The sequence below is a fragment of the Lissotriton vulgaris genome, chromosome 1_1, assembly GCF_964263255.1.
Source record: "Lissotriton vulgaris chromosome 1_1, aLisVul1.2, whole genome shotgun sequence".
In the NCBI taxonomy this organism is placed as follows: Eukaryota; Metazoa; Chordata; class Amphibia; order Caudata; family Salamandridae; genus Lissotriton; species Lissotriton vulgaris.
The window spans coordinates 465,011,807-465,034,340 of NC_141685.1; the positions used below are offsets into that span (position 1 = coordinate 465,011,807).

At 47.5% G+C, this 22,534-nt stretch overlaps 1 protein-coding gene across 5 annotated transcripts in view; it reads left to right on the forward strand.

The window, feature by feature from the left end:
* SGIP1 (SH3GL interacting endocytic adaptor 1) overlaps nt 1-22,534 on the forward strand; it is a 1,273,000-nt gene that overhangs the window by 1,159,723 nt on the left and 90,743 nt on the right. For all 5 annotated transcript variants that reach the window (XM_086953766.1, XM_086953786.1, XM_086953772.1 and 2 more), the window contains one exon: nt 17,236-17,438. In XM_086953766.1, coding sequence (XP_086809892.1) covers nt 17,236-17,438 — 203 coding nt within the window. The remainder of the gene's footprint in view (nt 1-17,235; nt 17,439-22,534) is intronic.

Sequence of the window (22,534 nt, forward strand, 5' to 3'; positions counted from 1 at the left end):
TCTCATTTTTGGAGGCAAACACGAGACCTGGTCAATGGACTGGTGGCCCTCTGCCCTTGGTCCCTGTCCCACGCCCTCCACTTCGGCCTGAAATCTGGGTGTTATCCTCGACACCACCCTTACCCTTGATAAACAGGTTAGCAGGACAGTTTCTACCTGCTGTGGTGCCCTAAGAATTTTAAGAAAAATCACCCACTATCCTAGAAGCATGCAAACAGATCGCGGTAAAAATGTAAATTGATACTTGTATAGCGCACTACTCACCCGCAAGGGTCTCAAGTCGCTTGTACGAATACCGCTGTGGAACCCATCCTGGCTTTCCCTGTGAGGCGTTCACTCCTGGGCACCCCCTAGGTGGAGGCCAGGCATCCTTAGCGTTGTGGGGGCCGTTGTGGAGAGTAAGCAAGCTATTGCCCAGAGTTGCAGAGTGGGACTCCATGATTGGAATAGGCACCGAGGCGAGAATTATCAGTTCCGTGGAATTTTTGAGCCCAAGACCCGCCGAGGCGGGGAATTGAACCCTGGTCCCGGGCTAGACCTCTGCATCAGGGTCTGCTGCTCTAACCATTGAGCCTCCCGGCTGGACTACTGCAATGCACTATATCTAGGTATTAACAACGGCTTTGTCCAACGCCTTCAGATTGTGCAAAATGCAGCCGCCCGCTTTGTCGTAGATGCCCCGAAGAGCGCGTCAGGCTCTGCCATCAGGAGGAACTTGCACTGGCTCCCCATTCAGGCCAGGATTAATTTCAAGGCCTTCTGCCTTACGCATCACACCCTAAATTTGACTGGGCCAGAAGACATTCGTTCCCTCTAGTCCCTTTATGTCCCCGGCAGGGCTCTTCGTTCTGCCAAAAAAAATCCTGACTGTCCCCCGAGTCTTCAAGGCCAGATGGAGTGGAAGGGTCTTCCGTTCCCTCGCACACAAACTGTGGAACACGCTCCCTGATGACCTCAAGGGGCTTGCCTCTCACGCCCTTTTCCTCAAAGCACTCAAAACCTGGCTCTTCCGAGAAGCCTACCTGTGATCTGCCCACCTCTTTCTCAAACAGTTGTACCATCTTTTAGCGCCTTGATGCCTACGGGTTTAGGTGCGCTCTACAAATCCAAATTCATTCATTCATGTATTCATTCATTCATTCACTTGCATCCCCAGATATCTATATTTTTTAAAGATGGATATCTGAAAAACTACTAAACTGATTTACACCAAAATCTAGCGTTCTACCAAATTTAGTTTAATACCGTTAAGAAGTTCGGGATGTTGTCGGGTTTAAAAAAAGAAAACTACCCATATACTTAACATGAGGGAAACTCGTTCTGGGACCCCCCTTTTTTCTACCCCCACTTGACAGATCACCCTGAAACTTTGAACAGAGCAATTGAACCACACATTGGAAGTTCTGTAAAAGGTTTGTGGAGATTCGTCAATCGGCGCCAAAGTTATTGGCAAAACAACCTAAACCCTAAAATTACTTTTGTGTGTGTGTGTGTATATATAACACATTACAACACTACCCTGCACCACACCCCGATCCCCATTCCTCTCACTACCCTAAAAGACTTCCCTTACACTAAAACACTACCTGCACAACCACCGACCCTAGCCCCAAAACACTACCCCCTGCACAACCCTCTCCCCGACCCCCAGTCCTCTCCCTACTTTTAAATACTACCCTGTGCTACCCTCCGACCCTAACCTAAACCCTAAAACACTACCCTGCAAGGCCCTCGGACCCTAACCTAAACCACTACCCTGCACGACACCCCGACCCAACACCCCCTGACCCAAAGTCCTCTCCATACCCTAAAACCCTACCCTGCACGACCCTTCCCCGTGATCTCCCTACACTAAAACACTACCCTGCACAACCCCCTGACCCTACCCTAAAAACTAAAACAGTACCCTGCACGAACCACCCACCCACCCCGACCCCCTTTACCCAAAAAAGTAACCCACACCCCAGGCACAATCCCCCTTAACTCTTTCTCCTCGTGGTTCCTCTCTCCCCTTCTGGTTCCTGTGGTCGTCTGAGGGGCGGTGCACGTCGTTGTGAGGAAACCGAATAGACTCTGTATCCTCACAACAACTTGGATCGCGTATATATATATTTATTTTTTACAAAGTATGTACTTTTACCACACATACCTTTACAGTTAAATTCGTTGTGAGGGTATGTGTGGTAAAAGCACATGTGTTGTAAGAAAATGTGTAGTAATGACTACACATTGTTACTACGCATGTGTGGTATCGCTTGCGTTGTAATTGTATGCGGGGAAACAACCGCTTTGTTTGTAATGGCTGTTTATATATATATATATATATATATATATATATATATATATATATATATATATATATATATATATATATATATATATATATATATATATATATATACACACACACCCACACATGTACACATACATAAACACACACAGGGACTTTTTTACAGGGTTTAGGGTGGGCATTTTTAGGGTTCAGAGTAGGTATGAGTTTTTGGATGGCAAGGGTAATTTTAGGGTTTAGGATGGGTATGGGGTTTTTATGTGGCAAGGGTAATTTTAGTGTGGTATGGGGTTTTGGGTGGATAGGGGAATATGTAGGATTTAGGGTGGGTATGGATTTTTGGGTAGTAAGGAAATGCTTTGTGTTTAGTGTGTTGAGGGGCTCTCAGGATATATATGTGTGTATTTGCCCTGCGTATGAATGTGTGTGTGTGTGTATATATATTTTTATATATATATATATTTATATGTGTGTGTGTGTGTATATATATATATATATATGTATTGTGTGTGTTTGTGGCTACGTCTGTATGTGTGTATATGTGAAAGAGACAGGTTAGTGATAGATTCCTTATCTTAGAATATCCTCAGGCGTCAGACTGGATCCGAAAAGTTTTGCTTAGCAGTACCCCTACACGTCAGTAGGTGGCGTCATATGCGCCAAGATGACGTCACGAAGACTACTTAGGCACCACCGCCGAAAGCTAAGATCCAGATTGAGCACGTACGTCGGTCATTTATTTGACTACTGTTTTGAGACTTTAGTCTCCCCTTCTGTCTCCTGGTACACATAGGGATGCCCAGCATTAAGTCTTGTAGGTCGTGTCACCGTAACATGTCGGTGCTGGAACCCGCGATGTGTGCCTCTACTGCCTAGAGACCGATAATGACTCCCGGGACTGTTGAGACTGTCGAGCCATAGGCCAGAAGGCCCTGCGGGAGCGACACTGGAAGTTGCTGGAGGCTCGGCATTCCTCTCACCGCTGCTCCGAGTCTAGTGGCCGTTTACGAGACTGCTCGCGGGACCGGAGCAGTCGCTCCTCGGGAACTAAGTCTTCACCTTTGGATTCCGGTTAGCGACGCCATAAAAAGAAGTCGAAGAAGCATGTTCGCTCTCCGACGTCCCTCTGGAATCCCGAGGCCTACCCACTATACACGGGTCGTCAAACAGTTGCAAGAGTTTCTTGCTGCCTTAGACAGCCTTTACAGGCCCCTGGCTCCCGCCGGCGGGCCTTCAGGCCCTGCGGTCCCGTGTCCTGCTGGCCCGGTGTCCTGCTGGCTCCGGCCCCAGCGCCACGTGGTGTTGCAGCACTGGCTCTGGCTCCGGCGCCACCCTGAGCTCCGCCCCATGTGCCACTTTGGGTGCTGTTCATCCCACTCATGCGCCGGTTTCAGGACCATTTTGTTACGGCCTGGCATACGGCTCCGGCCGGTGCCGTTCTCTGCGCCGTTTGTCCCTTCTCTGGCCCTGCCGCCCCAACCGGTCCCCTCTACGCCGGAGCCGGACGACTGGGACGGGTCCGAGGACCCCCTTGCTCGGCACTGTGGCTCTGAGCAAGATTGGGTGGACGGCCTTGAAGATTCCTCTCCCTTCCCCGACCGGACCACACAGTGGTGATGGATGCGTCTCTCCTGGGATGGGGAGGCCACTTTGGAGAGGCAGAGATCAGGGCCTCTGGTCTCCGGCGGAGTCCCGTCTCCATATCAACCTTCTGGAGCTGCGGGCAATCCAACTTGCACTGAAGGCATTCCTTCCCTTTGGGGGGGTGTAGAGCAGGTGTTCATGGACAACACCACCGCCATGTGGTATTGCGACAAACAGGGCAGCGTGGGGTCCTGGACCCTATGTCAAGAGGCCCTGCGCCTCTGGACATGGCTTGAACATCAAGGCATTACCTTGGTGGTTCAACGCCTGGCAGGTTCTCTGAACGCCAGGGCGGACAAATTTAGCCGCCGGTGCATGATGGATCATGAATGACGTCTGAACTCGGACGTGGCGCAAGGTCTCTTTCTGCAGTGGGGAGAGACTGGGTTAGATTATTCGCCAACGGAGAGAATGTGCAGTGACATCAGTTCTGCGCGTTGGACTTTCCAAGGCTGCACTGGATCTGAGACGCTTTTTGTCGCGAGTGGAGCTTCGGTCTGTTGTACGCCTGTACCACTTCTGCCCAGAGTGCTGAAGAAGATCAGGCGCGACCGGGCCCAAGTCATTCTTGTGGCTCCGGACTGGGCTCGAAGAGTATGGTATCCTGAGCTACTCAATATGAGCATCGATCCCCCAATCAGTCTGCCTCTTCGGGAGGATCTTCTGTCACAGCAGCAGGGGACGGTCCTCCACCCAAACCTGTCCAGTCTCCACCTCCATGCGTGGAAATTGAGCGGCGACAGTTGACACCTTTTGATCTTCCTTCCTGAGTCTGTGATGTAATTCTGTCTGCCAGACGTCCCTCCACCAAGACGGTGTACGCCTGCAGGTGGAACAAGTTTGTGGCATGGTGCACAGCGAAGGCTGCGGATCCCCTTTCTGCCCCTCTTTCTGATGTTCTTCTGTTCCTTCTCCCTTTGGCCCAGCAGGGCTCTGCTTTGGGCACTATAAATGGTTATCTCTCTGCCATCTCCGCCTTTCTTCAACTTCCAGATAAGCTTTCTTTTTTTAAGACCCCGGTTGTTAACCGTTTCCTTAATGGCATTACGCATACATTCCCACCTGTGCCCTTCATAATGCCTCAGTGGGACTTGAATCTTGTTTTGACTCTTCTCATGTGTGCTCTTTTTGAGCCCCTTCTTAACTGTCCCTTACTCCTCTCACCTTAAAGACGGCTTTCCTTGTATCTATCACCTCTGCCAGAAGAGTGAGTGAGCTCCAGGCTCTTTCTTCCAAACATCCTTTCCTTTCTGTTCATTCAGACAAGGTGGTTTTGAGGACCTGTCCTTCTTTCTTGCCAAAGAAGCCCTTTCACATCGGGCAGACCGTCACTTTTTACCCACCTTCTTTCCGCCTCCACATTCTTCCAGGGAAGAGGAGAGGCTCCACCGTCTGGACCCTAAACGTGCTGTAGCATTCTATCTACAGCGTACGAAATAGTTCCGGGTGGATGATCAGCTGTTTGTTGGCTACGTGGGTGCCAAAAAAGGTTGGGCTGTGCACAAACGGACCATCTCCCGGTGGATTGTTCTGTGCATCAAAGCATGTTACTCCTTGGCCAAGAAGGAGCCTCCTGTGGGGCTGTGCCCCCATTCCACCAGGGCAACTGTAGCCACTACTGCCTTGGGACGCCGCGTTCCCTTGCAGAATATTTTGTCAGGCAGCTGCGTGGGCATCGCTGCACACGTTTACAAAGCACTACTACCTTGACAGTCAAGTCCGGAGGGACGGCTTAATCGCCCGTTCTGAGCTCCATGACTTTTTGGTGTAATCTTGTTCTCAGTCCCACCATGGTGGTTGGTATTGCTGGGGTATCTATTCTTGGGTAAGGAATCTATCACTAAGGTGTCTCTTTCAGAAGCACAAGTTACTACTTGTGTAACGATATATCTGTAAGAGACATTAGTTAGTGATAGATTCCTTACCGCCCCGCCCATCCTCCCCGTTCTGCGAACTGATTCCTAGGGTTAGGTTCATCCCCTTTTACGGCCCTAGTTTTATGCACCAATGGTCAGTTTCTTGCATGGCTCTGTGTTTCGGTGCGGAAAGTCTTGTGCAGAACTGACGTCAGCGCGCATGGGTGGCGCTTAAGTAGTCTCCGTAACGTCATTTCGGCGCATAAGACACCAGCGACGGACGCGGAGCCGCACGACACCACCTACTGATGCACAGGGATACTGCTAAGCAAAACTTTACAGATCCAGTCTGACGCCTGGGGATATTCTAAGGTAAGAAATCGATCACTACCCAATGTCTCTTACAGATATATCGTTACACAAGTAGTAACTTGTGCATATATATATATGTGTGTATGTGTGTATATATATATAACACTGCAGAACCGAGAAGTTAATTCATATGTATACACATACATATATGTTCTGAGGAGAAAATAAATAAAAAGAGCTTTAAGCCAAAGATTCCTGTGGTTTGTGGATTCTATGTTCACCCGTCGTTGATGTGGAGGTGCGGAGAAACTGAGTTTGTTCATTGCAGTGTAATGGAGCGGCACTTCAGGTGGCTGATTTAACATTTATATATTTCCAGTTTTTCGACCACCAGAAGTTAAGAAAAACATCAGATGTGTTTTTGCGAGTAGCCTTTCTCTGAGAAAGGCTACTTGCCGAAAAGCATCCAACGCTTTTTTAACTTCTGCTCGTCCAAAAACTAGAAAGAAATTTCAATCATCTACCTGGAGAGGTAGTGCCAGAAAGTTTTTCGTCAGCAGTACCCCCTGCACGTTGGAAGGTGGTGTGATCGCCGGGATGATATCTCAGTAGCTAAATAGACGCTGCCCTCGCGCGGTGACATTAGTTCTTTCTTTTTCCACTCCAGCAAGCGCAGATCCGGAGAAAGCGGTACCTCATGTCACTTTTTGACTGACTTTTTTGTGACTTTAGTCTATTTCATTTTTTGAGTCTATCAACTCCTGGTGCACGAGGGATGCCTGGCTTCAAGGTATGTGGTTCCTGTACCTGACTGATGTCAGTGACAGATCTGTACTGCGTGTGCCTCTACTGCCTGGAGCACGACCATTAACCCAAGTCGTTCTCCGACTGCCGAATAATGGCCCCGATGTCTTTGCGGGAGCTGTCCCGAAAGCTCCTCGAGGCACGGCAGTTGGCTCTGCGTCGCTCAAGGTCCCAGTCACATGGGAGGTCGAGGGGCCGTTCGCGGAGTCATCATCACTCCTCTTCCAAGTCTTTGCACTCGGGTCGGGTAAGTCAAATCATAAGAAGAAGTAGAAGAAGCATCGTCGCTCTTCGACTTCCCCTCGGCCGACGTGTCGAAGGGTGCGGGTGTTGCCCATCCTGCTGCTCCGCGTGCAGAACCTACAGGGTTGAATACGGCCTTTCCTCCTTTCCTGGGACCAGGAGCGACCCCTGCCCAGCTTTATCAATTTTACAAAGCGATGCATGCCATCTTTGGGCAGCCCGACTCCGCCGGCGTGGCTTCGGGCCCACTGACTCTGCAGGGGGCCCTAGGCCTTCGACACCGGCAGCTTTGGCCTTGGCACCGCGGGTCCCCCTTGGATTCAGGCCTGGATCCGGATCTTCGCTGCTTGACCTAGTTACACCTCCACTGGCACCACATCTGCAACCGATGCCGGTGTCAACCCCGACTTCCGCCATGATGTGGACACGGACTGGCGTCGTCCAACGCTGGATCCTCCGCCGATGGGTACTTGTACCAGTGTTCCACCCTGGTTCTTTTCAGCCACATTAACAGCCAGAGGAGGGTGAGGAAGACTGGGAGGGGTCTGGTGACCCTTTAACAGACCAATTGGAGTGTGATCCGGACTGGAGAGAGGAACTGGGGGATGCCAGTGGTCTGAATACCTCCCCAGACCTAGGCATGTTTTCTCCTCCTACCATGGATACGGAGGAGGGAGTGGCATACGCAGTGTTGTTGCATAGGGCGGCCAAAGCTCTCCACCACGAGCTACCTACAGTGGCAGTCAGTACTAACCTCCTGACAGAGATGCTTCAGCCGGCAGCGAGCTCTTTGGAGCTCCTGCTGCCGTTCAATGAAGTGCTAACAGACATCCTTTTGGGCACCTGGTCCAGGCCCTACACAGGGGCTCAAGTGGATAGGATGATTGCCCGACGCCACCGCCTGGTCCCCTGGCGACCCCACGTTGCTCTCCAACACCCCACCCCTGAGAGCTTGGTAGTTCAAGCCTTAGGAATCCAAAAAGCTGGACCAGCTTGGAAAGATGTTTTCTTCCTCCAGCTTAGGACTGCGGTCGGTAAACACTGCATGTCTGTTGAGCCGTTATTCCCACTCTGTGTGGGATACAGTGCCGCAAGTGCTGCCTCATTGCCCGGAGGAGGCCTGGGCCATGCTCTCCCGTGCAGTTGCAGATGTGAGAGACGCAGCAAAGCTCAACATTTGCTGTGGACTGGACACCACTTACTCAGTGGGTAGGATGATTTCATTGTCAGTAGCCTTTCGGCGCTAATCCTGGTTGAGGTTGACTGGTTTGTCTGGGGATGTCCAGAACATGCTGATTGACATGCCCTTTGATGGCCATCGCCTGTTTGGCGACAAGTGCACTAGATCGTTTCAAGGACTCTCCAGCTACGGCCAAGTCCTTGGGCCTCTCCACCTCATGCCCTGCATTGTCTTCTTTTCACCCCTTTCTTGGCTACGGAAGGGGTGCCCCACCACGTTCCTTCCAGGGCCACAGGCCGGCGCAAGCGGTTCAGCCCCAGTGCGGCCGGGGACGTGGAAACCACCGCTGTGGTTCTGGGGGCCAGCAGGCTGGCCAGTCCACCAGCGCCCCCTCTGCTGCAGCCTCAAAACCCTAGTCCGACCTTTCAGGCCCATCACACGCTAGTGGGTGGCAGAATTGCCATCATCTCCCCCACTGGCGTACCATCACGTTGGACAGGTGGGTTTTGCAGATAGTCCGAAGGGGCTCTCCCTCCCCTACGAGACTATCCCCCCAGCCATGCCACCTCGGTACCATCGAATGTCGGGGGATCATGTGGCCCTTCTCCAACAGAAAGTTACAGGTCTTTTGGCCAAGGGCGCCATCAAACTAGTTCTTGCCCCAGAAGTAGGTTGTGGTTATTATTTATTCTGGTGCCCAAGAAGGATAAGGGCCTGCATCCTGTCTTGGATCTCAGGAATGTCAACCGCTTCTTCCGGAAGGAGAAGTTTAAAATGTTGTGCTGTCTGCCCTCGGCCATGTAGACTGGATGGTAGCGTTGGACTTGCATGTAGCTTATTTTTACATCCACGTCCTGCCAACCCACCGGCGTTACCTGTGGTTCACGGTAGGCCATGAGCACTTTCAGTTTACTGTGCTCCCCTTTGCCTGGGCCCATCGGGTGTCACGAAAGTGATGGCCGTTGTAGCAGCTCATCTGCCCAGATCAGGGGTTCCAATCTTCATCTAGCTCGACAACTGGTTGTTAAAGCGGGGTCGCCCCAGGCAGTTGTCACCCACCTCCAAACTACAGCCAATCTTCTGCATTCGCTGGGGTTCTCCATCAATGTGCCGAAGTCGCACCTGACTCCCTCTCAGAAGCTCCTCTTCATCGGAGTGATTCTGGACACAACGCAGTTTTGGGTCTATCCTCCCGAACAGCCAATGCGGGATATTCGGGCTAGGATTCTGATCTTTCAGCCTCTTTCACGGGTTTCTGTCAGGATGACCCTCTGGCTACTGGGCCTGATGACCTCCGGTATCCTGCTGGGTGATCATGCTAGATGGCACTTGCGGGCTCTGCAGTCGGACCTGTAGTTCCAGTGGGCACAGCATCAGGGGAACCTGTCCGATTGCATCCAGATCTCAGAGGGCACTGCACAGCAACTGCAGTAGTGGCTCACGAACCAGGATTGGGTCAACGGCAGATCCTCTCCCTTCCTCAACGAGAGTTCACGGAGGTGACTGATGCATCCCTTCTGGGATGGGGCGGCCACATAGGGGAGGCGGAGATCAGAGGCCTCTGGCCTCCAGCGGAGTCTGGGCTCCATATCAACCTTTTGGAGCTTTGGGCGATTCGTCTTGTACTCAAGGCATTACTCTCCTCTGTCGGGAGAAGAGTAGTGCAGGTGCTCACAGACAACACCACCGCCATATGATACTGCAACACACAGGGCTGGTTGGGTCGTGGACCCTATGTCAAGAGGCTCTCCGTCTCTGGACATGGCTGGAACATCAGGGCATTTCCCTGGTGGTTCAACACCTAACAGGTTCTCTGAATGCCAGGGCGGACAAACTCAGCTGCAGGTGCATGATGGATCACGAATGGCATCTTCACTCTGAGGTGGTGCAAGGTCTCTTTTTAAAGTGGGGAGAGCCTTGGCTAGATCTATTCGCCATCGAAGAGAACGCACAATGTCAGCAATACTGCGCGTTGGAATTTCCAAGGTGACACTCGCTAGGCGACGCTTTTCGTCACCAGTGGAGTTGCGGTCTTGTATACGTCTTTCCGCCTATACCACTTCTGCCCAGAGTGCTGAAGAAGATCAAGCGCGACCGGACCCAAGTCATTCTTGTGGCTCTGGATTGGGCACAAAGAGTTTGGTATCCCGAGCTGCTCAACATGTGCATCGATCCTCCAATCAGACTGCCTTTTTGAGAGAATCTTCTGTCGCAGCAGGAGGGAACGGTCCTCCACCCGAACCTGTCGAGCCTCCACCTCCTTACGTGGAGATTGAGTGGCGGCATTTGGCGTCGTTTGACCAGCCTCCCAAAGTCTGTTATGTTATCTTGGTAGCCAGGCATCCCTCCACTAAGACGGTATACGCCTGCAGATGGAACAGATTTGGGGCATGGTGCTCAGCAAAGGCTGTGTATCCCCTTTCTGACCCTCTTTCTGAGGTTCTCTTGTTCCTCCTTACTTTTGCACAGCAACGTGCTGCTCTGGGCACTCTAAAGGGCTAACTCTTGGCCATTTCAGCCTTTCTTATGCTTCCTGATCAGCCTTTTCTGTTCACGTCCCCTGTTGTGAATAGATTCCTTAAGGGCATTACTCATCTTTTTCCTCCTGTTCCCTTTGTAATGCCTCAGTGGGACTTGAACTTATTTCTTACTTTCCTTATGTGCGCTCCCTTTGAGCCATTACATAACTGTCCTCTCAGACTGCTCACTCTGAAAACTGTCTTTCTGGTGGCCATCCCCTCTGCATGCGGGGTGAGTTAGCTGCAAGCTCTTTCTTCCAAGAGCTTGTAGTGTAGTTCCTATATTCCCAATAGGCTCTGCGCATTGGAATAACATATACTATAGTTTAGACGTAGGACTGAGGTCGACTAGGTCTCTATCGTATATATTAAACTTGATTGTGAGTGCCAGCTAGCTCAGAGGTCACTAGAAACTTTCTCGAATTCACAAGAAGGGATTAGTTTCTGACAACCGCATAAACATGAAAACTTTGTTTCCCAAGAATAAGAAATCAATCTCTAGAGTCGCAGAAACAATAGATAACTATTTTACTCAGTCAATTGTGCATGCTTCGTTTCACCAGAGGTGCTGAGAAAATAGACTGGCGTTTTCAATAAAAAGTATTTATTGAACAGTCTTCTTTCTCAAGCATAAGAAATGTACTGCTACAATCGTAATACTGGTTATAAAGTACAGGGCATATAATACGAAAAGTATTATAAAGTAGTACTGTTTAAGCATGATATTGTTTCTAAGCCAGAAGTTGCCTAAAACATATAAAATACACACAGTAATAAAATAATGACAAAAAGTACTCAACTGGTGCTTCTAAAATACGCCTACCCCGGTGTACCTAACCTAAGTCTAGTACAAGGGAAGAAGTAAGTGAGGAGTAGCTTAAGTTTAGTATTTCTCTGCCAAGGATCTATCCAAGAATTCTGAGGGTCTAATCCGCTCCGTACCTTGGTTTAGAATGAAGGAGGTCTTGTATCTCTCTCTCTCAGTACTCGATTTCCCAGCAACCGCCAAGGGTAGCCTGGAAACACTGGAGCTGGATTTCTCTGCAAGAGAAAAGACAGCGTCTCTCAGTGCGTCAGCTGGAGGGTCGGCTTCCTTCGGCAATTGTTGCTGAGGGCGTCTGGCAAGTAGTTTAGTCGATCTGCTCCAAACCACTGTGTGTTTGTCTGGGCAAATGTAGGCATATTTATACTTTGAAGGTGACGAGTTTGACGTATGATTGGACTTAATAACTTCACTCAAAGACCCAGTTCTGTGAAAACTCTATGATTTCCTAGATAAATTAGTATTCAGGCTAGGGGAAATCACTGGCTGCTGAAGGCGGGTTTTTCTAAGAAATCGTTGTTGATTCTCGGAACTTAGTGGAAGTAGCCATGCTGTATTTGGGCTGCAAAGGCTCAGTCCTCGTATGGTAATGATTTCTATGCCTATATAAGGATCGGGTAATTTATACCTATATAAGGGCATGAATTGGGAAAATTACACTACGGTCCTAGATTCATTTACAACAAGCTGGCTATTCATCCAGACAAGGTCGTCCTCAGAACTACACCTTCCTTTCTTCCCAAGGTGGTTACTTCTTTTCACATTGGCCACACCAACACTTTGCCCACCTTCTTTCTGCCTCCACATTTTTTGAAAGAGGAAGGGAGGCTCCACCGTCTGGATCCAAAACATGAGCTTTCCTTCTACTTGGATCCCTTCTAACAATTCCGGGTAGACGATCAACTCTTTGTTGGTTATGAGGGCGCTAAGAAAGGTCGGGCCGTGCACAAACAGACCATCTCCAGGTGGGTCGTTCTGTGCATCAAAGCCTTCTATTCTTTGGCAAAGAAGGAGCCTCCATTGGGGCTGCGTGCCCATTCCTCCAGGGCAACAGCAGGTACTACTGCTTTGGGACGAGGGGTCCCCCTAAATGCCATCTGTCAGGCAGCTATGTGGGTTTTGCTGCAGTCGTTTACGAGACACTACTGCCTGGACAGCCAAGTCGGGAGGGACGGCTTCTTTGGCCGTTCTGTTATCCAGGACTTTCTGGTATGAACTTGGTTCGCAGACCCACATTCGGAGTTGGTATTGCTGGGGTATCTATTCTAAGGTAAGGAATATATAACTAACTGTTTCTCTCAGATAAACAAGTTACTTACCTACGGTAATGATATATCTGTTAGAAACATAGGTTAGTTATAGATTCCTTACTGCCCCACCCATCCGCCCCGCTCTGCGAACTGATTTCCAGGGTTAAGGACTTCCTTTCAGGGCCCTAGTTTTGTGCACCAGTGGTCAGTGTCCTGCGCTTCTGGCGTGGACAGAACTGACGTCAGCATATGAGGGCGGCATCTATGTTGCTAGCGCAACGTCATCCCGGCGATCACGACGCCGATGATGAACAGGGAGTCGACCAACCCCACCTTACGACGCACAGGGTTACTGCTGCCGAAAAACTTTCCGGATCTAGCCTGACGCCTGGGGGTAATTCTAAGGTAAGGAATCTATAACTAACCTATGTTGCTTGCAGATATATTGTTACCAAAGGTAATTAACTTGTTTTTATACCACAAACCTAGCCAAAAGGCAGCAGAGCGCTATATTTAATGGCATAAGTCTTCCATGGAGATCAAACATTCGGTCTCATGATGTTCCCAGCTGGAACGATTAGTGTTGGGGTCTCTGATGAAGGAAGAACTAGCCCTTGTTGTTTGGGGTGGTGATCCCATCATGGCTTGATTGAGTCATAAGACTTCTTGGCTAAGGTTGTTTTTTCAGTGCTGGCTTCGGTGCCATTATGTTTCTTAGTACTGAGGGTCCAAGGAATTCCAAGGTTATATGGCCTGATCCTGGACAAACACAGTTCAATGCTGGTCACCCATGCGTGCAAGCATAGACTGCTATTATGAGAGTGCTTTTTGACAGTCCATATGCCAAAACAATTAAGCACCCATTGGCAAAGCCAATAGGTCTGTGCTTCCATATTAAAGGTAATGCCTGTTAGCTTTGCCAGTGCTTGTTAGCACAGCAGGCTTGTGACCCAACATCACATTTCAAAAGGCAAAAGTGTTTAATTGATAATGGGCATTTGCATAGATTGTATAATGATTTAATGACGATATCTATAGAAAAGCCAACATTGAAAAAAGGTATTGCTATTTATGCCTTTTATCAAAATTATAATAAAAGAAAAGGAACCAATAAAAAGGATCTTTTGGATCCAGTTAAAGGTCTCTTGGACAAAGGGCTGTGCAATAATTGGTTTACCATACTGTTGGACTTGGCCCTTTTTGCAGGGTCATCCCTGAACTTTTTGCCTCCCTCCTAGTCTTTTTTTCTGACCTGGAGTTGGTGGTTGTAGGACTCTGGGCACTTTAACACTGTTGCCCAGTGTAAAGTGTGTGTGCTCTCTGTGGTACACATGGTCAGATTAGTCTACCCTGTTTGGCGTATTTAATTTACCTGTCAGTCCCTTGTAAAGTGGTACCTCAGATACCCAGGGCCAGTAAATGACATGCTACTGGTGGGCTTGCAGCACTGATTGCGCCACCCACCAAAGTAACCTTTCAAACCTGTCTCAGGCCTCTGTTATTGCATGGCCTCTGCGCGCAGTTTTACTGCCGCTGTGAAGTGGTTGCCATGTCTGTGACCCCGCCCCCCCCCCTCCCCTTTTACTGCATGGTAGTCACCCCTCAGGTAGGCCCTAGCTAGCCCTATGGGCAGGGTGCATTTTAAGTAAAAGGTAGGATATGTACCTTAAGTGCGTGACATGTCCTGGTAGTGACAAACAGGGGTGAGGCTGCCCTCTCATAGGAATGGATTGGGGATTCCCTGATAAGTGTTTCAGTGCTAATTCCTGATATGAGAGGAGCAGTGTGGTCAAGTTTGGTATTTTTAGAATAGTGATGATACATTCTGCGTAATGGTGAGCGCAGATTTATGATCACTAATTTAGAAATGCCACATTTAGAAGTTGCCATTTCTGTGTGCTATGTTTCTTTGCCTGCCTGATGTGTATTGCATGTCTGGCTCTGGAGTGGCAGGGGCTGGTGAGGTGTGTGGCTCCAGAGGGGCTGGGTGCGTTTGCGCTAGGCTGAACGGGCAGATCTGCATTTGGAGTAGTGGGAGGAGTAGCCCCTGACACTGAATAGGTCTGTGCCTGCCTTGTTCACTTCTGGCTCTGCCCCCCCCGTGGTGTCTCTGAAGACGGCGCCCAACCTGACAAAGGAAGGTGTGAGCACTGTACACAAAGTGCTTCTGTACCCCCCAGAACCATTTGGAACTGGTTCCCAAGCCATTTGCCAGGGTAGAACAAAGACAGAACATAGTATAAATATTGGGGTTGTGACCCCATTTAAGGTGTGCTATGTGGATGCTTGTTTTGTTCCTGCTGGGCCCCAGGAGGAACCTCCACGAGGGGCTGCCCCTCTGTTGGAGGGCTGTGTGAGTTGGCCTGCTGGGCCCAGCTTTGCCCGGTGTGCCCTTGAACCCAGTGTGGGGTCCTTGCTAGATTCACCCCTTTGCCTTAGGAGAATGCTGCTTGGTCCTGCTATTGTGGTCCAGCTGGATGCTGCTGGGGCCATCGGTGGCATAAGGAGCACCTCAGAGCTTTTGGGCTCCAAAGCGTTGGGCCGCGCACTATCCCGAGGTAACCCCGGCATGGGGATTCCCTGTCCTGCAGCTGCCGAAGGTGGAGCGGGAGCCCACCCCGCATTTATGGTGTCCCGAGAAGCGTCACACCACGAGCGGTGTCCCGGAAGTCAGGCAAGCTGCCTGGTGGTAGACGGGGCTGCGTAAGGGAGCTGTGGACCAATCCAGGCAAACGCCGCTGCCGGTAGTCAGGTAGAAGCAAACCCTGACGGGAGCCTACCCCGCACTTATGAGCAACCCCGAGAGGGACCGGAGCCTCGCGGGCTCCCGGCCGAAGTCCCGTGTCACAGGAAAGGGACCGGGTGAAGTAAGGAGAGGCCCAGTGAGTGGGGGCCTGCCAGGATAACGGTCGGTGCCTGGAACCTGCACAGCAGAAGCCCCAGTGAGTGGGGCTGAGCCTGGAGCATTGTTGGTGCGGTGAATAAGACACCGGAAGAGCCCCGGTAAAGGGGGCTTTCAAGGCACAGTTGGTGCTAGGGTTTTTTTTCTGTCACAGCTGCACCGTAGGAGCGTTGGCTACTGCAACGAGGGGGCACTTTTTATTTAGAAGTCCCGGAGTGGGGCTCAGAGGCACAGTGGTGCTAGGGCCGATTTTCTCAGCTGCACTGCGAGAGCGCAGGCCGCTGCAATAACTGGGGCCGACGATTTATAATAGCGAAGAAGGGGTGAGATGCACCACCCATCCCCATTGTGCATCACACACATTGTTCTGCCGCATTGGCAGCCAGAGGGCCTGGTGGAAGGCCCTATGATTATCATGCCCTGACTTTTGGGACAGAGGGCATTTGGGACCGCTCCGACGGGCCCCAAGGAAGGCCAGTTTATCTGGGGTCATTTTGGTGGTATTGGTAGGGCACAAGGCCCTAAAAGGATGTGTTTATGCCTGAGGTGATGTGTGCACCTAGGGAGTGTTACTATGGTGCATTTCTAAAATGTGATTTATGCCTAATGTGTTTATGCACAATATGTTTCGACTAAATACTGTATCTTACCAGTATTCACTGGTTGTTTTATTACTTACCTGTTCTTATGGTTTTGAACATGGTGGCCCAATTGGCCCTGTTCTGTATGTAAACTGCTGTGAAGTATTGCCTAGTGCCAGGTGGCACAGTGTACATTTGTGATTATGATTCTAATGTGTTTATGATAATACAAAGGCTATGTTTTATATAACCTTGTGTGGAGCTTCTTTTGTGGTGTGCCTAGTGTGTCACTGCTTTGTGTGTGTTGCGCAAACGCTTTACACCTTGCCTCTGGGATAAGCCTGACTGCTCGTACCAACCTACCAATTGGGTGCGAGGGGTTATCTTCAGTGTGTAATTCCCTTGCACTGACTAGAGTGGTGGGTTCCTGCCTGGCTCAGGCTCAAGGCCTAGCCAACCAGAAATCCAATTTTTAACACATACTGAATGTTTGTTGGCGATTTCAGATTCTCAAAAATGTAATTTCTATTGTTTCAACTGGCTCCAGTGCAAAGCTAAATATCTGGGCCTCTATCTAGCCTTGCCACAAATATATAACAGTCATAGTTTTGGAAATTTGCACAATGAAATCAACCTCTCTTAAAACCAAGCCATCCGCTGTGAAGTACACGTGAGAATCGCTAGGTGCTAGTACCACCACCTCTGTGGTTCTGCGACTGGTATTTGTTTTGGTGGGGAAGATTCAATGGTATTGCTTTAATAGAGGTTTATGGAACACGCAACAGCAGTTTGAAGTTTAAAGTAACTACGTTTTGTTTTTAATGTTATCAGGTATCTTCTCAAGGTCTCCAGTCTACTCCTCTGAACCTTGCAGTGAGCTGGCGGTGTGAACCAACAAGCACCGATCTACGAATAGACTACAAATATAACTCTGAAGCGATGACTACACCCGTCGCTCTCAACAATGTCCAGTTCATTATTCCCATTGATGGAGGAGTAAACAAACTCCAGGCTGTGCTTCCACCAGCAGTTTGGTAAAAAAATGTTGTCTGTCTGCAGCCTTAAAATCCATACTTTGTAGTGCCTGTTTTCCTATAATGAATGGCTGGATACTCAATTTTGATCCATATAAAAGCTTTTAAATAAGTTAGTGAGACTTACATTAGTCCTCCACTATGAGCCTCTTAAAATTTGTCCACGTTAGGGAACATCTGTGGACTTAAACTTGTACGTTAAATGTTTGTTATAGCATAATGTAATAAAATTGGTTTGGGCAGGATGTAGATGGGGGGTGTTTAACTGCGTTCTTCAGGAAGTTAAGAAAGGTGCAGTTTGTGTTTCAGGTTTGCAAAATAAAAATATCTTTTAATAGAGCTGATTTAAAAATCATCTTTTATTTTGTGTTTGTTCTTAATTTGCATTCAGTTGCGGCCATAAAATTGGTGCTCCAGCTTGTATCGTGAAGACTAAAGTAGAAATAACTTTGCAGCTGAGATTAAGGCTACATTATTCAAGCAAATGTTCCATTGTAGTTGAATTTTACTTATTAGAAAAGTGAAGGCAAGTGGTATGTGCTGCTGCTGTCATTGTATAGAAATAGATCAGGGAATGTACCATTGATGATAGGGGTAGCGCTTTTAACTGAAGTTTTGATCTTACTCAGCCCAAGTGTCTTGAAGCGGCAGCATATTGTAGGCATCCTTAGCATGATGCCGCCTACCCTTGGAATAATGCCTACTCTGGTATATTATTGCTAATTCTTTACAGATTGTGGGCATCCTTGGCAGGTTGTACACGCCCCTGGCCTACTACTCACACTGGCATATGGATTGTCATGCTTGACATGATGGAGACCTCATTGGCTTGTGGCTGGCCATTGCCAGTACTGTAGGAGTCTGTAAACTGTGCCTAGCTCTGCTAAGTCCTTGGTTTGTTAATTTGGGGAGATTTTTAATTACCCTTTCGCCTCTGAATAGAATCTGAGTCATGACATATAACTGAGAATTGACTCGGCAGAGGCTAGCTAAAAAACATAGAAGCGAAATATAAAGATTTTGTGAATAGGCAAGTTGAATTGCAAGTTCAGATTTTTTTTTTTAACTTGCTGCGATATCTGTTGCTTCCCAAACATTTTTAGAGAGAACATGCACCATTTTTGCAACCATTCCTTCAAAGTTTTCTTAGGAAACTGAATCTTAACACACCCAAGGAGGATCAGGCTTGCTTGGAAATCCCCCCTCTGTCTCAAAACTCATGCAAAATATCCAGTAATGTAAATACCTTCTGACAAATTACAGTGAAAGGGCTTTCTTGCATCTTAAGTAGTACAGATAGACGTTGTTAAAGAAAGAGGTTTAAAATGCCAGGGCTGAAGTCCTCATACACCAGCAGTGGCTGAAGAGAGCTTACCAAAAGAACCAAAAATGGAAGATCGCTGAACCAAAGGGTACTTGAACACCACAGAGGAATAAGTAAATTAAGCTTTTTTTTCAACTAGGCAGGATGCACAGCAACTCCAATCGTCTTTTCCTCACAATCACCCCACATTCCCTAGCAACCTAGCTTTTTTGACATCAATACATTCTAGATTTGCCCAACACTATACACCTCCCCCTCACATAAACATAACTAGAACCAAATGCATTTCAATCAACAGGCCAACCCTACCAAAATCAGAACAAATATACAAAAGAAAAAGATACACAAAGTATCAAATGTTAGCAACAATTGAATTACAGTGGTAATCATTAACCCTTTAGGACGCCGTGTGATCCTCTTCTGACCGAGACAGTCCTTAGAGTATCCAGTGGTGAGCCATCTTACAGTTATACCTCATGTTCCAACCATACTGTAAACTGTGCCTTGCCACATCCCTCATTTATGTTGCTAGGTGCACACAATGACCTTACTGTTTAAAAAACGTGTACCTCCCACGAAATGTCACTCCTGCATGCAAGTTGAATGGCAGCTTTTAAAACTTTATTAAACCGCTCTACCATCCCATTATTGCTGGGATGGTATAATGAAGTAGTTCTGTGAGTAATCCCACACCCACTCAAATACAGTTTCATCCTGTCTGATGTAAATTGTACTCCATTGTCACTTATAATAACAACAGGGGTACACTCATTAAGGAAAACTTCATCAAAAAACTTCAAAACTGTTTCAGTGTCCAACTTATTGATAATCTTTATAATTGGCCACTTAGAAATAACATCCATCAGTGTAATGATATATTTCCCTGAACTAACATCCATTAGTGTAATGATATATTTCCCTGAACTGCCCACAGGTCCCATAATGTCCACTACAACACATTCCCACAGACTGTCAGGACAAACAAAATCACTCATGGGGGGGGCCTACAAGTTTTAAGCATTTTATCAGCTGACCTACAAATCCCACATTCTCTCACTTCTCGTTCCTCATCTATATCCACTCCTGGCCGCCACTAGTTGACACTCTTGACACTAAACTTCGTCTTTACAATCCCTAAATTTCCTTCATGACATAAAGAAATTATTATTTTTCTTAGAACCTCTTGGGAACTAACCTTTCTCCACTTAACACATTCAACTTGTTACTTGCTAACTCATTTCTCACCTCCCAAAAAGGTCTTGCCTCCCATAATTCACTCTTCAATGGCCAACCTTCATTTACACATTCATTGACCTTTGTAAGTGTCATCTTTTTTTACATTCCTCATCCCATTCTTCTTTACTAAAGCCCTGCCACCATTTTCCCACACCAAAGCCACCTTTGCTTCTTCAAGTAAATCATCTAGATGTTCAGACATTTGTATAGGCCTGTGAGACAGGAAGTCTGCAACTGCATTCTTTCTTCCTGGTAAGTACTCGATTTATATATATGAAATCTAACATTCTCATAGAAATGTGGGATAACCCAGATGACCGATTGGCCATACCCACTTTACTTTAACTAGAGGCTTATGGTCACAATTAAAAGTATCCTCTTTCCCCCAAATGAATGAACGAAAATGTTCCAAAGCCCATGCACACCCTAAAGCCTCACGCTTAATCACAGCACATTTTTCTTCCGCCGAAGAAAGGGCCCTTGAGGCATACGCAACAATTACTTCCTTCCCTTCTTCATTGCACTGCGACATTACAGCCCCAATGCCTATTCTCCTAGCATGTGTTGTGATCAAACGTTTACTCAGGGGATCACTTCTTTTAAATGTAGGAGCTGCTTAAATCACATTTTTAACATCAACAAACTCACTCTCACAATACTCATACCATACAAACTTAATTTTGACCTTAAGTAAGTTGTCTGATATGAAATTTCCTCATGGAGAAATTCTTAATAAATTTAGAGAAAAACTGTACCAACCCAAGGAACAATTTCACCTCCTCCTAAAATTTGGTACTTGGGCATCTCCAATAGCTTCCACCAGTTTACTCTTTGGTTGAATCCCCACCACACTTATCTCATGTCCCAGGTATGTAATCTGTCTCTCAGCCAATCTACTCTTGGAATACTCCACTGTGAGACCAAATATGTCTAGCAAAGACATGACTAATTTAAGGTTAGAATCATGGTCATTCCTGTCTTTCCCCATCACCAGTATGTTGTCCTGAAATACTAACACCTGACTATACTTACTAAAAATGTGAATCATCAATCGTTGGAACACCGCTGCTGCGGAGTCGAGCCCAAACGGCATCCTTTTATACTGGAAACAAACCTCATGCGTAATAAACGAAGTGTACCTTTTGCTTTCCTGGCATTAGGGAATTTGATAGTACGCTTGCGATAAATCAATCGTGGAAAAAAATTCCATGCCTCTAGTCCTGGTTAATTTCGGTAATGGGAACTGGTCAATTAAAATATTATCATTGAGATGGCGCAAATCGATGCATAATCAGATTTTTCCACTAGCTTTTCGGGCAACAACTACCGGAGCAACTCACTCTGCAGACTCCAATCGGTTCGATGATATCCTCCCTGACAAGAAATTCCAATTCACCTTCCAATATTGGAATATTTCTAAGTTAAGCTAAGCTCATGAATTTTGGGTATAGCATTTTCCTTCAGTATTATATTGTGCTCAAACCCAACCATCCTTCCAACATTCTTTGCAAACACACTCGGGAATTCATCACTTTGTCCTCAAGGAATCCCCCTAACCAGTACAATTGCTCGTTCAACCCCATTAGGATCCAAAATAATGTTCAAATTTCTTTGGTCCTTCCATCCCAACACTGAAGGACCTTTCCTGGAGGCATACACTTTACAGATCGATTTCCTGTACTTAAATCTCAAAATAAGATTCCTATACCCAAACATCTCTATTGTTTCACTGGTATAACTCTCCAGTGTAATGTTTAACAGATGCAACCCCAATTTCTTCTCAAATTTGTCTTTCTATACCGGCTCATTCACAATAGTAAATTGAACTGGAATCTGCAGCAATGGTGATTCCTACACCTCCGAATTTCATGTAGCACATGGGTTCACTTTTGTCATTGCGACTCTCGATATTCAGAACCACCTTTCCTCTCGCATTCAACACACCTGCATTATTTGTATCCCCATCCTCCTCACTCGTGGCATCTGTGTCTACCTCCCCAATGCACTTGACTTTCTCTTGTTTAGATACTTTTGTTTACAAACTCAAGTAAAATGCCCAATTATCCCACGCTCGCTGCATTTTTTCTTAATTGGGGTACAATTTCTATCATTTGCTAGATGATTCTTACTATCACACCTATAACATCGTAACTCCTTACTCACATTGGTTTTCCTATCCTCTCTTGACCACATCTTTACCAGCTTTAGTCACATTGGATTTGACAACCTTGGCTTTCTTAGGTATGACTCGCTAAAACCTGTAGTTCTTTCTCCGCTGCCTTAGCACATCTTCCAGATAATTCAGCTTTTCTAACAATAGACATTGCATCTTTCAAAAGACTATCTTCACTAATCCACAATCTTTCTTGGATCAGGAGGATGCATCACCACCTGATCCCTTATAAGTTACTCTTGTATACCACCAAAACAACAGTCCAATGCAAGTTTTTTCAATGCAGATACATATTCATCAATAGACTCACTCGGTTCTTGTTTTCTGTGGAAGAACTTGTAGACAAACGTGTTAAACCAATAC